The 16,396-nt window shown below is 35.4% G+C and overlaps 1 protein-coding gene across 6 annotated transcripts in view; it reads left to right on the top strand.

Annotated features, from left to right (window-relative positions):
- The window catches only part of ETV1 (ETS variant transcription factor 1), a 96,100-nt gene that overhangs the window by 66,076 nt on the left and 13,628 nt on the right, over window positions 1-16,396 (top strand). For all 6 annotated transcript variants that reach the window (XM_047752736.1, XM_047752735.1, XM_047752737.1 and 3 more), the window contains 3 exons: window positions 10,385-10,453; window positions 11,996-12,064; window positions 15,556-15,725. In XM_047752736.1, the coding sequence (XP_047608692.1) occupies window positions 10,385-10,453; window positions 11,996-12,064; window positions 15,556-15,725 (308 nt within the window). The remainder of the gene's footprint in view (window positions 1-10,384; window positions 10,454-11,995; window positions 12,065-15,555; window positions 15,726-16,396) is intronic.

Here is a 16,396-nt window from a genome sequence, read left to right as displayed (position 1 = left end):
CCGAAAATATTATTCAAGAAGTTCAAGGAATGAAAGCATTACAAAAGGAAACTGTTGAAAAAAATGCTAATTAAAGTTGGATGGAGCAGAGAGTAAGGGCTGCTGATACTTATTTTCAACTTCCAGGCCCAGACTAAACTTGCTTCATCATTTCCTAAATAGAAGGCCCCAGGATTTCTTGTCATGCGCAGTGGAAACGAATCCGACTAGGAGCCATGAGGTTGTGGGTTCAATCCCTGGTTTCCCTCAGTGGGTTACAGATCCGGCGTTGCTGTGAGCTGTGGTGTAGGTCACAGACAAGGCTTGGATCTGACTTGGCCGTGGCTGCGGCAGAGGCTAGCAGCTACAGCTCTGATTAAACCCCTAGCCTGGGAACCTCCATATGCCGAGGATGCAGCCCTAAGATAGAGAGAAAAAAGACAAAAAAAACCCCACCAAAAACAAAATAGAGGGCCCCATGATTGATAATTATAACTTTAATTTTTAAAAATATGAATATAACATTTAGAAATATTCAGCTTTACTTTATCAATTTTACTTACATGTCTTTGAATCATCTTAAAAAACAATTATTAAAAGAATACTGAATTTTTTTAAAGCCTCGAAAAAAGAATGTTATTTAGGAATTAATAATTATACATGGATGCTTCAGTGGTCTGCCCAATTCCATATTTTCTTTGGATGGCAGATTATAGGATTTTTTATCCTCTCCCCACCTGGCTATGTCAAGTACTTTTAATTTTAGTTTAGAGTTAAATATGGTGGTATCTTTATTTATTCCCTACCATTTTACTTGTCAGATCTTAGAAATTAGAAGGTAAATATTAAATTGTCATAAAGCCACAGACAGATAATCCTACATATGTTTAAAACCAAAGACCATGCATTTTCCCCATTTCCTCTCATTCCTTCTTCTATAGGCATAGTAAAGATCCCATGACAAATTGTTTAGAGATATATTCAGGGATTGTTGATTCAGCAAAACCCAGTGTGGCTTCAGTTCACTGGAAGAGAGAAGTATTTTCTTCCCTCTGGAGTCAAGGACCAAGTTACAGATGGCTGATAAAACCCATTATATATTTTAACGGTGTTTGGTATTGGATGGACTCTCTACAAATCATTCCCCTAATCACTCATAAATAGCATTTTCCCTGCTAAAAACTCCAGATATTTTTAAGCATTACCATCTTTAGTAATTTCCAACGTAGTGATGATTATAGTTTCATGAACTTTGGCTTTTTGTACCTGATATTTAACACTCCCAAAGGCCAAGCCTTGGCCCTACTCCATTACTAAACATCATTTGCTTATGGTTACATTTTTTTTTCTTGAAACATGGCAGCTCATTTTTTCCCTCTTAACTTTAAAACTATCGCTCCAAGAATTTCAAATGGAGAATCACTTGGGGATTTAAAGGAATGAGCTATTTATTGATCTTTTAGAAAATGTTAACATCTTATCTATTTCTCTAACATCCAAAGATAATTTTCTTTTCCTCAGCCAGTGATCGCTTAATCTAGATCGCTTAATCTCTGATTTTTAGGTGTTTCAATTGTGGAAAGTGACAGGGATGTCTTCTTAATTGATTTTGTTATTATAATAGAGGTCATGGATTGGCCTCACAGTTTGACTTTGCTTTTTGTTGCTTAATGGATCTCCTATGAGTTTTCTTTATTCAGTTCTGAGTTAAAATAGCAAATCTCCCAAAACAGTACTTTGGTGTACTAGATCATTTTTTCTAAGAAATACTTAAATATACTCTAAATCTACAGTTACAGTAAGCGGCATTGTCTAGTGATTTGATTTGAGAAATGAGACTACGGTCTGGATTTACTCTTTATGCATTAACACAGGTCAAACGGACAGGGACTGCATTTTAAGTCAGTAATGGAAGGCTGAAAGCTGTCTTAAACCAATCATATCAGTTTTACCCATGACTGATTGATCCCGAGGGGCAGAGCCCTGTAAGCATTTCTCTTCCATGAATGGACTCTATAGAGCCTGGAGTTTCATTCATAAAATGGAGACTGAAAGGACAGAGATGCACACACGTGCGCGTGCACATGCGCACACACACACACGCACTCTTACTCTCTGGAATGTCCATTTATACAGAGCTGAAGGGTGTAGTGTTCCATCAGCTGCTGCTTTTGCCAGTTGACTGGAAGTAATGATTAATGCTTATTGGTCCTTGCCTGCATGTAACCTGACACTATTTATGGCCTTGCAGTGTTCCTAATGTATAGTGAATGAGAAGACAACATTCTCAAATCAGAAACATAAACAGGAACTGGTGGTCTGAATTCCATTCAAATATGTCATTTCAGCCACACAGTGTTTGTCTAACTTGGATTTTACAGGCAGGAAAGGGGGAAGGGAGGGATAATCTGCTTGTGAGTTGTACTAGCATGAAAGAAGGGAATTAGAATAGGAAGGGTAACCGTGCTTTTTTAGGGTGGGATTTTTAGTTTCTTTTTAAAGAAAACACCCAGGATGCTTAGGCCCAGAACTACTCATTGCAAATGGATGAAATGAGCATACAACTATTTTCGTATATGCAACTAAGATTTGCAATTAAATGAGACAGTTTAAGGATGCACATTTGGATATTTTCCCCTGTGTATCTGTGTTTCATAAATGTGAACAAGAAAGAGAAAATAATATTTATTTTTTCAAAGTATATATTTGAAGATATATTTTTCAGTTTACAATGTCACTATAGAAAAATTTTTCTGCATTTAATGGCTGTTTCTAAATAAGTGACTTAATAGTTTAGAGGAATGGGAGTTTTTTATTTCATAAAATATTTTTACCTAAAATATGCATAACTTAATTGAAACCCATTCCAGGAATTTCTGTCAGATTAAATAGATGATTATTGTTTTTATCATGTGTGTAGATTTTCTATTAATTGTCTCTCATACAATCATGAAAAATTTTACAAGGATAGCTATTCATAGATAACATGTAAAAAACAAAACAAGGCACAACTGAAAGAATGACATGCATGTGTCATTATGATTTATTTACTATTCTCTTACATTTAGAAAAGTATCTTTGGACATTTCATTCTGCTCACCCTTCTTTTCAGTGTTTGGGCCCTCACAGTGCACTGTTTCCATCCACATGTTTTTGTTATTTTTAGCATTAAAAAATAAAACCACCCACTTTGTAGGACACTGGAAACATTATACTGAATCCTGGACCTGATACCTACTTACTATTAGTGTCATTTGAAGTGTGTTTTATTACCTCTTTTATCCTGTTTCCTCATTCATAGAAGGCGATAAATAAACCCCTATATCTTTCATGTTTTTATAAGAATTAAATATGACTGTAAAATTACTAATAAAATATTAGGGTTCCAGGTAATTATAATAAGGATTTCTGTTGGTATGGTTTTATGTTAATTTCTAGAAGTTTCCTCAAAGACTCTTGCTACTCCTTGAATAAAATGCCACTATTATTTCTAATATTTACAAATACACTTTGATCCTAAAGGCTAGGGCAAAGTAAGATATTCTTAGGTTAAAACAATCATTATGCATGGCCAACAAAGATACTATACTATTACACTGTTTCTGACATAGTGAAACAAAGATACTATACTCTTACGCTCTTTCTGACATAACGAAACAGTCATACTGAACTTGTTACTAATATTATTCATGTTCAAAGCAAGTAGAATAAATCATCTGAATATTTTGGTGATCCAAGGAGAAATGAAAGTGAGAGGGCAAAGTGATTCATGATGTGTTTGTTTCAAATCACGTAGGTTACAGAAAGGGAGCAATTTAGCACTGAAGCTCATCATTAAAACTTATCTCACTTCAGAATTTTTTTGCGGCCTGTTTTGGCAACTAATGGCATCTTTTCTCATATTTTCTTTTAAACTTCTGTTAATTGTTGGAGTACAATAATATCTAATAAATAATCAAAATTACATTTGAGCTTATGTTTCTGATCATTTCAACTTTATTTTGAACTCAAACTTAATAAAACCTCCACAGGCTTGTAAAATTGTGAGCCGACTAGATCCTAATAAGCTAACCCTGTTTAAATGTGGTTGTGATTTGTGTAGAATACTGTTCCCCCAAAACCCAGATGCTTACAAGAGAAGTTTCTGGCTTCTTAGGTAAAATTCCATACTGTTGTTTCAGGTTACGTAGCTTTTAAGTTTTGAAAGCATGTGAATGCAGATAACTGTGTGCCTTTTTTTTCTTTAGAGTTTTGCAAACACTATTCTAGGCATACAAAGACTAACATAGTTCTCTTTATGTCCTCAAAGTCTGTCAACAGTAGTTCGGTACATCTGAGCTGTGGTAGAAGAAATATCTGCAGATTTTACATTATTTGTATCCACAGTTTAACAAAAATCCTAAGGAGAAAGCGCCCATCTAAGTGTGAATGAGGTAATACTAAAGCCATTGCTCTCTTAAGATTTCAGCCACTTGCAGCTTTTCTGCCTTCTTCATTTGAGGTTCACTAAGATGTTATATTCACCTAGAGCTTTTTTGACTGATGATGAATAGGTCTTATTAAATTTGACTCTTTTGCCTTCATACTTGCTTTCTTCCTCAAGTAAATTCAGACATACTAATACTGAGCCTTATGTTGAATTACTTTTAGGTTTGTTCTGTAATAGAAAGATTATTAAAAAAAAAATCCTCGCAGTAGCATTCTTTTCAGAAAACTTTATAAAATATAGGGTTTTTTTTGTTTTTTTTTTTTAGGGGCCGCGCCCATGTCACATGGAAATTCCCAGGCTAGGGGTCAGATTGGACCTGCAGCCGCTGGCCTATGCCACAGACAGCAATATAGGATCCGAGCAGCATCTGCAACCTAGACCATTGCTCACGGCATCACCATATCGTTAACCCACCAAGCAGGGCCAGGGACTGAACGAATCCTCATGGATACTAGTTGGGTTCGTTACTACTGACAGGCACCCCTAAAATATAGTTTTCTTGACTAGCTCCATGAAATCTATTCATGTGGCAAGTGGAAATGCAGAGCAAAAAGATGCTACCCTAGTATGTATGTGAATATGTTTGCATTTAAATATGTCTTCATGCAGCTTGTGTTGTTTATGCACATAGGAAAACCTTTGGATTAAACTGTGAGTTTGCCAGGAAATGAGAAGAAAAAAAAAATTAAGCGTTGAGACAGATAAAACTTAGAGGCAACATTTGTCATAATGCTCATTTTTCTTCAGTGGGATTGATGTCATTAGTTCTTGGTACAGCTCAGTATTTCTTTAGATATTACATAAATGTTTTTGAAAAGCTAGCTTTAACTCCCATGTATACATTGAAATATATACACACACACACTTTTCACCAAGTACCTGTGAATTTCAGATGTATATCCACACACTTATTTTAGCCTTGGCCTTTTTTTAATGGGCGTATGGAGGTTGGGATTGATTCTGAGCCTCAGCTGCAAGCTGTGGCAGTGCTAAATCCTTTAACCCACTGCACTGGGCTGGAGATTGGACCTGCACCCATGCAGCAACCCCAGCCGCTGCAGTCAGCTTCTTAACCCACTGTGCCACAGCAGGAACTCCTTAGCCTTGAACTTTTAATGTGCCAAGCTTTCTGTCAGCATATAAGTGGACTTGATTTTGTTACACCACCTCCTCAGGGAGTTAGTCAGGTGTGTATTCAATCCATCTTTGCATTGCACACTCACATGAAAGCACAATCACATTAAAATACAAGATTGAACTTACAGGTCTTTTACTGTGATTTCTCTTTTTTACTGTGATTTCTCGTTTACTCTCAGAGATTTGAATGCTTAATTATCACACTGATTATTTCTATAGGAATTTAACTAGAAGTCTCAAATGAAAGCAAGGTGTTTTTCTCCCTTGTTTAGAGTTTATAATCTGAAGTATTTCCAAGTTTGTACTCTATTTGATGACAGTTTCAGCAAATTGTAGGGGTGTCTCATACAATGGTGACAAATAGTTTCTCTCTGCTCTGGCCTGTTGTAGCTCCTACAAACTTTAGGCAAACCATGCCCTGAAGAGGAACCTTCATTCTGTACTTCAGGGTGGCACATATGCAAATCAGAGAACTGTCTAGCAAATCCAAAACTGCACTTTATAGTCAGACCTTTGGTAAACCCTCCCAAATCAGTATTTTATTTCGCATCACAGGTTTAAAATGCAAGTCAAAAAACAGAAAAACCAATTTTTAGGCTTCATACCAGCACATCTTAATTTAGAGGAAATTTGAACAGTGTTACCAAAGGTGAAGATTAATCAAATCAGGTAGTTTGAGAGTGTGTTAGTTTACACTTAACTTCCCCTACAGTGACTAGTGCATTAAAATGCAGCAGTGCTTTGCTGCTTTGAATTTTTGCAGTATATTGGATCAGCTTTCATCACCATAAACTCGTCTGTGACAAATTATAGGCAGTTTAGTTTCTGCAGGCTGATTTTGCCCCATACTTAATGTCACTTGTAGAACTCTTTGATCCATAGGTTTTAAAATAAAAAAAAATCCTTTATCCTAAATTAAATTTACATAATTAAGTTTACAGATTAAATTTAAAACTTTTTAAACTAAGGTCATTTAGTACCAAATATCAGGGGGTAGTGCTGCAAAAAGAAGCTCAAAAGAGGGACCTCCAAATATTTTGAAAAGATAATGGAGCTTCTTGCTTAAACCTTGAAAATCATGAATGTATAGTGAATTTTAAAATCAGTATATTTTAAATATAATAGGTAATAGATTTGTGAAGAATATTACTGAATAATTATGCTAATAAGTAGTGTTAACCATTTCAATAGATACAAATTAAGGGTAGAAAAATAATTTTGATAAATAATTTTTCTAGTTTTAAGTGCTGTGGTTCATGCAGTTTAAATACTTGTGAGGTTCACTTAAAAATAGATTCTGTTGTTAATAATAAGCACTTTAGATCAAATTCTCGCTGTTTGCTGATACTGGGCAAAATGCTGCCTGGCTCACCCCTTATGGTCTTCCAACAACCCTTTGAAGGAAATCAGGATTATTCCCATTTCACGGATGGAGGTTGAGAATTAGAGATGTTAACTAATAAAATGTCATCCTCCCACAAAATACCAGAACTGAGATTCAAAATCTTGAATGATGATTCAAAACCAGATGACATGGTACACTTGGTAATGACTGTGCTGTCCTAATGATCCTAAGATTATAACCTATGGACCCACATTAGGACAGTGTAAATAGGCTGCCATCCTAACATTTATGCATAGGTTAAACTTCAGCTTGTTGTTGTTGCTGAATTATGTCAGTTTTATTTCATAAATAAACGTTAAGTGAATACGTATGGAATACCTCCATTCTCTGCCACAAAACATTGATTTGCCTTTGAAGTTGCCTCTTACTTAGCTAGTTTGGCTCTGAGTTGAGCGTTTAGCAAAAGTTAAGATGTAATGCCAAACTTCATTGGTTGGATTTTTTTATTAGATAAGGTAGAAATGAAAGCAGCAGGCAATTTAATTAGCAGTAATTTTTCTGGGCAAGTCATTACTTTGATGAACTTCAGAGCAATGTTTATGGCTCCTAATTAACCATGTTAGTCATTTGATTGAATAATCACTTTGGAAATGTTTCTGCAATTTGATTAGAGTCTGACCCACTCTGATAGTCATAAATTAACTGATATCACTTTAGGATAACATGACTTTAGTTACTTTAGGGGAATAAACTCCTCTTAGCCATATTTTTTCAGGCTTCTCTGATCTGTGTAAAGGACACTGATTTTAAAGATAGACTGGATTTAAACAATGTTAACCAAGTGCATCAATTTCAAGAACTAGATGTTAATTTTATTTACTCTAGGGTGTAATAAATAGCATTAAGAGCTGGCATAAATACAAATATATCTTCACATATGCATTTTTTCCCCTAAATTGCTGTTTAGTGGATTTTTTTCTTAAGAACTTAGACCATAAATCGGGTCTTTGGAATATAGTGGAGGTTCTGGCTTTAAGACTTCTTATATATCATTAATTTACTGTGAATTTTAAAAAAAGTATCTTTAAGTATCATAGATTAATAAGTAGAAATGATGAAGAATTAAAGTACAACAAAAAAATGTAAAATAAGCCAATTCATTAAACATCTGAGTATTAGTGAAATTATCCATGGAATCTTATCTTTGATGTCAAATGTCTAGCCTTCCAGGATTAAGCTTATTTTGTATTAGGTTAGAGTACTTTTATAAGCTGTTCCTTCCACTTTGAGTAGCGGGTTTCTCAGAACTGCTTGCGTTTCCTTTTTTTCCTACTCTCTTGGGAGGAAAGACTTCATTTAGTCACACTTATATATAATAGAATTTAACCTATACGTTTCCTCTAGCTGCTTCCAGAGCCAGCCAGCTGTTTTTACAGCCACACTCCAGCTGGGCAGCAGTCAGTAAAAGTATTTTGTGGCAGGGTGTCAACATCAGTACAGCAAAATGCTTGCCTCTAAGCAGCTGCTGAACTGATGGCAGAGTCATTACCACTCTCTCTTTCAGGCTCAGCTGCATGAGAGAACTTATGCCTTGGCTATAGATCAAAATAACATTAAAAATTCATTTGAAGTACCACTGGTTAAGAAGTTGGGAAAAAAATGGATTGCTAATTATTTGGTAACCCAGAAGATCAACTCCGTTGCAGCCCTATTATAATCACTGAAGTCAGAAAACAAGGTTTAACCTTACCTTTTGTTGGGTCAGAATTGTATACTACATAAAATGTAGAGAGAGCATTACATAATAAAATACTTCATAAAGAGTTTTACACTGTTTTCCGTTTGTAAGCTCTTGATTCCTACATATTTTTCAATGTTCTTGTGATTAGGATTGACATTAAGATACTTTTGACTAAAATCATGTAAGATAGATGTTTTTTCTGTGAAATAACATCTCATATTTTGGTTGACATTCTTCACTAGGCAAATTTTTAGAAAATCAGATGGACTTTAAAAATGGAAGTTTCCAGACCAAGAAGGAATGACTTTTAAGCTAAAGAGTGCTCATAATCTCTTATAGCATGAAAGTCTACAGGTGGATAGTTAAAAAGAGATAAGACCCTTTGAATTCCAATTCATTTAAGTATTACTACTTGTTCAGAAGTCACGTGCTTACTGCAAGTGGTGGAAAGAAGGATGTACTCTTGTATTAAATAGCACAATTGTGATATTATTTTATAGTTATTTTTGTATGTGTTCTTTTAAAAACTTTAGTAATACAGAAGATAGAATCACCTTAATCACATGTTTATACATTCGTATTGAACCTGTATATATTAATATATTAATATATCATATACAGGGTTGGGTCTAGGTTTTTGATATCTAAAACATAAAATTTGGGGAAACTTCTACAAGAAAAAGAAAATGGACTTTTGTAAGTGGAGGGCCTTGAGGTTGAAACTTCACTGTCTTCACCACGAGTTGACCTTGGTTATGTGAGTAAACATCTATATTCAGCATCAAAGAACTTGGGACTATAATAGACTTAGATAAGCTCTGACCCAGCCCTTTATTTCTTATAAATTTAGACACAAAATGGGCTTATCTAAAGTCGTGTAGCTTTATTAGTAGTAAATGAGGACTTGGATTTTAATCTTCTGTCTCCTAATCTAGATTTCTTTGCTTTCCCCCATATCTAAGCTGCTAAACACATTAGATAGCACAGCCATCACTGTGACTCAAGTTTAACCATTAACCAAGCTTATTTTCTCAGGGATGAGTTAACTTGGTCACATAGGCAATGCCTTGTTCTTAGGGTAACAATGCTGTTTGCTGTAAGATTGTTGAATTTCTCTTTTATAGCCTCACTGCCTTTGAATAGGACCTGCATGCTTAACAAAACGAAAAACCAAGTCATGTTTCTATCGGAAGGAAAAAAATAGCAGTCACCTTAATAGGCCAGAGTCATTTTAAGAGAGAGAACATTTTTGTGTCTTTATAATCATTTTTATCCAGTGTTCATTAAGTAAACTCTGAATGAGCCTTTTATTGATCTTTGCTTTGGATGCCATTGGATATACAAATTTATTCCAAAAATGTCCTGAGACATCTTTTGACTCATGACACTGTTTTGCGGATATAATTACATTTATGTGGGGCTGCTGGTGGAGCCAACTTTTCTTTTAGTAAGGATGGTGTGGGTAAACCTTTGAATTCACATGCTTGTTCATGAGACTCAGTGTTTACCATGATATGCTTTTCATCCACACATTTTTTACGTGGCCCCTGCCGGCTGTGATAACTATGTGTTGAAAAGTTCCCTCAGGAGACCCGTGTCAGTTTCTGTTACTCTCCATTCCTCATTCTTTTCTCTGATAACAGCACATTTTCAGCCCACGCTTCTCTTTGACCACTGTTGTTTTCTCTTTCAGAAGTGCCTAGCTGCCACTCCATTTATATGAGGCAAGAAGGCTTCCTGGCTCATCCCAGCAGAACAGAAGTTAAGTTTTCCATCACCGAGATTCTTGTAAATACCTAAAAATGCTGTCACATAACCACTATACTATATGAAGAAAATCCCTTAGGTCTACTAAACCAGTATTTTCAAACTTTTTTTTTTCAAGTAAAAGGAAGACTTTTTAGGTCATGATGTCTTGTATTTGGGTTGTTAACATGAGTCCTGTGCACATAAACAGCTGAAAAGTGGATTTCTGTGTCCCTTTTTTTGCCAACAACCACATCCTTTTAAAAAAGAACATGTGCTTTATAGATCACTCACCTTACTGTTCTCTACTGAAATAGATCTTTGAGGAATGTTCAGTTTTGCTTTAGAGACCTAAGTCATTCTTTTGAAATAAAACGTGGTAGATTTAAATGAACTCATCTGTAAATATCCTGGATTTTACATATTGGAACAAGGAATTGTTAAGAATAGACTTTCACATGAGAGGCCTAGAGAAGGAGTTTTTGTTGTGGATGCATTATGGTAACCATGGAGGGAATGTTTTATTCTAATGGATACAATAGTGATGAATAAAAATGATTTTATCTGGAAAGACTCCCCTTTAAAGTATTTTTGGAATTCTGTGCATGGTCCTGAAATAAATACTATATATCTTCAGTGAAATGACTTAGATCCATTCTTCAATATTGATTGTTTTGTATATATGACATTAATAGAAGTACATCTCCATGTTTAAAGGATAGTATAATGAGATGGCAAATTCAGATACTTGAGCCCAAAAATTTTGCACAAATGCAATGTAATTATTGTTGCTATGGTTAATATTATGTACATACCACTGAGACCAATACATCTGAGGTATAAAACTGTGACCAAACTATATGAAATTTATTCCTGGTGAGTAAAGATAACAGCAATTAAATGAAGATCCCACAGGCGAGGATATTTGGGGGAGAAAATGTTTGTGAAAAGCTGTCAATGTATTAGGCATTTTTTCTGTGGACTTAGTGCTGTTATAACAAAAAGGAAAGTTTTTTGTTTGTTTTTGTTTTTTTAGGTGCCTTGGCTATTGAAAATGAAAACATGAGCAGGTTTACCTAGCTAAGTATTTCTCAAACAAGTGAGGGGGTAAACTATTTCAGTTCATCAGGATAATAATGCAAAGGAAATTCAGTAACATTCCCTCTCATCTGAGTAAAAACTGAAACTGGGAAGAAAATGGAAAAGGAGATGATATGTTACAAATCTCCGGTTTTCCAGTGTTTTTATATGACCTCTGTGCTTGAGTTAGTAATAATATAAATAGCTAACTCTCATATATTACTAAATGCTAGGCAGTGTTCTAAAGTTGCATCTATTAAATCATGTAATCCTCACAACAATTCTATAAGGTAGATGGTTTATTAGCATCCCCATTTTTCAGATGAGGAAACTGAGGCACAGAGGTTAAGTGTGTCCAAGGTCATGGAGTGGAAAAGTGGAGGAGGGCTTTTCTACCTCCATGTCTCCATTAATGCTTATATTTTGAATTGTGAGCTTTATTTCTGTCATGAATAAATGTATCCTTTCCACCCAACAGGTTGCATGTTTGAAAAGGGCCCCAGGCAATTTTATGATGACACCTGTGTTGTCCCAGAGAAATTCGATGGTAGGTTTTTCATTGTGTCCAGGTTTCGATTTTTCTAAGAGGGAGTGGAGAGCTCACCTCTGCCTCTCCTGAAAAGTTCCCCTTGCTAGTTAAAGATTTTTATGCCCATCACTTATGATATATTCCAGTCTCACTCACCCTTAATTCTTATAAGTTTCCTTTCCTTAGCCCATGTAAGAAGCTTTTTTCTTTTGTCCTATAAGCGAACCCCTTTTTAGAAATAGAGTATCATTCTTACTGAGCTTTATGTAGAGGACTAGGGCCCCTTCCATTGCCTGGCTGAGCACAGGCAGCTTGTTGTTTGAGATTTACTGAAAGCTGATCCCATAATTAATGAAGCAGAGCAGAAAGCATGTTACTGTGGATGCACAGATGACTAATGCAGCCTCTTTTCCTTTTATTGTTCATGAAGTGATGCATTATGGAACACGGGAACAACATAGCTGCCCATTTAGTTAGTGATTGTGAGTCTTTCTTTTCTGTTTTTTTCCTGGGAACATGTTCATTCCTATGCGACATGGCTTTGCCATCGCTTCAAATGGAGTTGGGGAAACATTGCTTTTTAATAACACTTGGTATGGCAATAGAAATGAAAATGCCACTCCCACATGGTAAAAAGAGATGTCAAGTCAGAATCTTCTTTGCTTGACAAAGGTGGCAGAAGTCGGCATCTTCAAGGAGGCTTGGGTAAAAAGGGAAAAGTTAATTGACTCTGTGGTTCTTCAGGATGGTCTCCATATTTCCTGCTTTGATTGTTTAACAGGAAATGAGCAGGGGCCCTCTGATTAGCTGATTGCACAAACTTTGGGGATCACAGTTGTAATGACTTGGTAGCTCTCAGGAGTTTTTAATTGTCATTATTTAAACAGCAAAGTGGTGCATGCTCAGATTGCTTCTCAATCTCTAATTAGTTGCTTGAAGAATACTGGTTTCTGAGATTTTTGCTTCTCTTAGACTTCTCAGAAGAGATGATATGTTTTGGGAAGATCTGTTTCCTTGGTCTCCCTTTAAATTGCTCAGTTCATGCCAAGGGCACAGGGGTAAAGTCCAATACAGATCATCTTTACAGCCTTATTCTCTAAAAGATGTTATTTTTAACCTTTGAGTTTCAGAGATGTGGTCTATGTTCTTTTATTTAGTGCCATTATTAGCAGAGCATCCAAATTCTTAAAATCCAGCTTTTTCTCTTAAGATAAAGCAGAAAGTCTACTTTTGGAATGACCTTCATGAGCTTAACATTTTAAGGAATCGTAGCAATTAGTATTGGCATAAAAGGAAGAAAAATAGCTTAAAACTCTAGGCAGGATTATGATATAATCTAACTGGGGAAAGTCAAAGTCACACTCATGTTTGTGGAAACTGTTCTGATTATTTTTTTCCCATTGCTTTTTAAAATTATCCTCAGTTTTATACTAAGAAAGTGTTTTTTAGCAACTAATATTAGGTTTACATTTTATAACTAATAGAGAAAGAATAGAAGAAAGAAAGGGTTATTTATTTATTTTTTTTCATTGCACAAGACTAGTATGATCAGTGATATTTATAGGCAGGCGCAATCTAGAGGTTAGAAAATGTGTTTCACTCTGTCTGAGTAATTGCTCAGTTACCACCATGAAAATTGTAAAATTCAGAAGGAAAAACTGAGATAAATAAAACTGTCTTTGAAATCAATATGAAGAGACACTTGAGCATTATATAACTCAGACCAAAACAACATGCTTTTTATTTATTTATTTTTCTTGTCTTTTTGCTATTTCTTGGGCCACTCCCATGGCATATGGAGGTTCCCAGGCTAGGGGTCGAATCGGAGATGTAGCCACCGGCCTATGCCAGAGCCACAGCAACGCTGGATCCTAGCTGTGTCTGCAACCTACACCACAGCTCACGGCAACGCCGGATCGTTTAACCCACTGAGCAAGGGCAGGGACTGAACCCGCAACCTCATGGTTCCTAGTCAGATTCGTTAACCACTGCGCCACGACAGGAACTCCAACAACATGCTTTTTAGCAACTATTGAGTGAACAATTTTATTTTGGTTTAGGTTTTTAAAGTCTTGTTCTTTCTTTAATTATTTAAAGAGGTATATTTCTGTCTCCTGACCAAAGGAACATTTTTTAAAAGCTTGTGATTTGGACTGTTTTATAATTCACACTTAGTGTGAATTGATCAGCTTCAATATATTCTATCTGAATTGTTTCTTTAGAGGAGGAGAGAAATTCATGCATGAATAGTGATCTGCTTGTAGGGCCCTAGACATTCAATCCCCCATGTGAGCAGTTCCACATACTTTTGAGATGGTTTGCTGGACATAGAAATAGGTAATCTGTAGTTATGAGACTGATTTGTGGGTTTTTTGTTTTGTTTTGGTATTGCTACTTACTAGATTTTCGTATTTTATGTGACTAGCAAATAAATGTTACCAAAAAAAACCTCTTGTTTAAAAATAGAGATTTACAAAAAGCTCTGGTATATACATTTTTATTTGTATATACATTTTTAAATTGGACTTTTACTAAAAGAGCAAGTAAATTCAAATGAGTACAATACAAACAAGAGATAAAGAAAAGTGAGAGAATTTTCATTTGCTGTCAGATGAGAAAGCATAGTTACCACCGTGCCAATGTGAAGGTGTAGAAGAAAGATGGTATGTTGGTAATCCAGTATGCCCTGAATTACCCATGATATTTTCCTACTTTATATGAAGTGCAGATTACTTAACTAATAGAATATAAGATGCTATTAAATTTGCTTTGAAATAGTTGCATTAAAATTTTCAGTAGTTTGTCATGTGCGGATCAATGAGGTATTTACATATTGTAGATTGTAGAATTTAATCTGTGCCAATAAAACACCCAGAGCTAAAAACTGATTTATCCCTCTTCATCATTGCTTAGGGCAGTAAGTGATGGCATTAACGATTAAGCAAAGAAGAATAATTAGACACTATAGTTTTTAAAATAGTATCTAAAGAAAAAACAGAGGTGCAAAATTTTTATAATTGACATCCATGGATTTATTCTGCCCTGTGTGCATTTATATTGACCCTTCTATGTTATATATAGTTGTCTATATGTTTGGAGATGCCTGGTTTATATTCAACCTTTTATCTATTTTTTTTTAATAAACAAAGACTAGTTCTTTAATTTTTAAAATTTTTTTTTCCTTTTTGGCTGCCCCGAGGCACATGGAGTTCCTGGACCAGGGATCAGATCCAAGCCGCAACTGCGGCAACACCAGATCCTCAATCCACTGTGCCAGGACTTGAACCTGCATCCATGCGCTCCCAGGACACCTCCAATCCCATTGTGTCACAGCAGGAACTCTAACCTTTTATCTGTTTTAAATCCCTATTTAATGGTAACAATATATTTCATAGAAACCCTTAAAGTGGTTATGGTTTAGACATTTTAGTAGTTGGTTTAATATAAATTTTACATAAATGTCATAATATTGCTAATAATAGGAACTTAATTTTTTTTTTTTAATTTAGGAGACATAAAACAAGAGCCAGGAATGTATCGGGAAGGACCCACCTATCAGCGGCGGGGATCACTTCAGCTCTGGCAGTTTTTGGTAGCTCTTTTGGATGATCCTTCAAATTCTCATTTCATCGCCTGGACTGGGAGAGGCATGGAATTTAAACTGATTGAGCCTGAAGAGGTGAGTTTTGCAGATTCTAGCTAGTGAAATCAGATATGTTATAATGTAAAAAAATATATATTTGATTAATGTGCCAAAAAGTATTTTTTTTTTAATTTTAAAACTTTAAGGAAATGTTTTTAATTAAAAGAAGGGCCAAAAGGCAGGCACACATTTAAAATAAATGATTATGTTGCCAGCTTGTTGCAGCTAAATACCATCCTATAGAATTGAAGGAAGTCAACCAGAACATCATTAGCATAACCCTTTATTCAGGAATGCAGGGCTTGGGAAGTCTCTAAAGGTATATTGAGATTGGGCATGTTTTATGTTCTTTGAGGAAGAGAGGATATGTTTATCAGCGTTCAACTGGTTTGGGTATAGAGAAATTGTTCTTGAAAATGCTATTATTTGGACAATCTTGATTTTTGTCAAGAGGTTTAGAGAGGAACGTTTAGAGGACAGAGTCTTGTGTAAGAAGGTGTGGGAGAGACACAGCTCAGGGAGATAAAGGCACAGGAGAACCACAGTGGAAAATTATCACCCCTTAAGTATTTCTTGGGAGACACAGACCTGCAGAACCATGGTTTCCCTTTGATTATTGGTGACACCTGTTTCACATCAACTGGACAGGGTACACTCCTTTGGAAGGTGGAAACAGAGTATAAAATGTCACCATAATACCTAAGAAA

The sequence above is a fragment of the Phacochoerus africanus genome, chromosome 11 (assembly GCF_016906955.1).
Source record: "Phacochoerus africanus isolate WHEZ1 chromosome 11, ROS_Pafr_v1, whole genome shotgun sequence".
Classification (NCBI taxonomy): Eukaryota; Metazoa; Chordata; class Mammalia; order Artiodactyla; family Suidae; genus Phacochoerus; species Phacochoerus africanus.
This window is presented reverse-complemented; position numbering and strand designations above follow the sequence as displayed.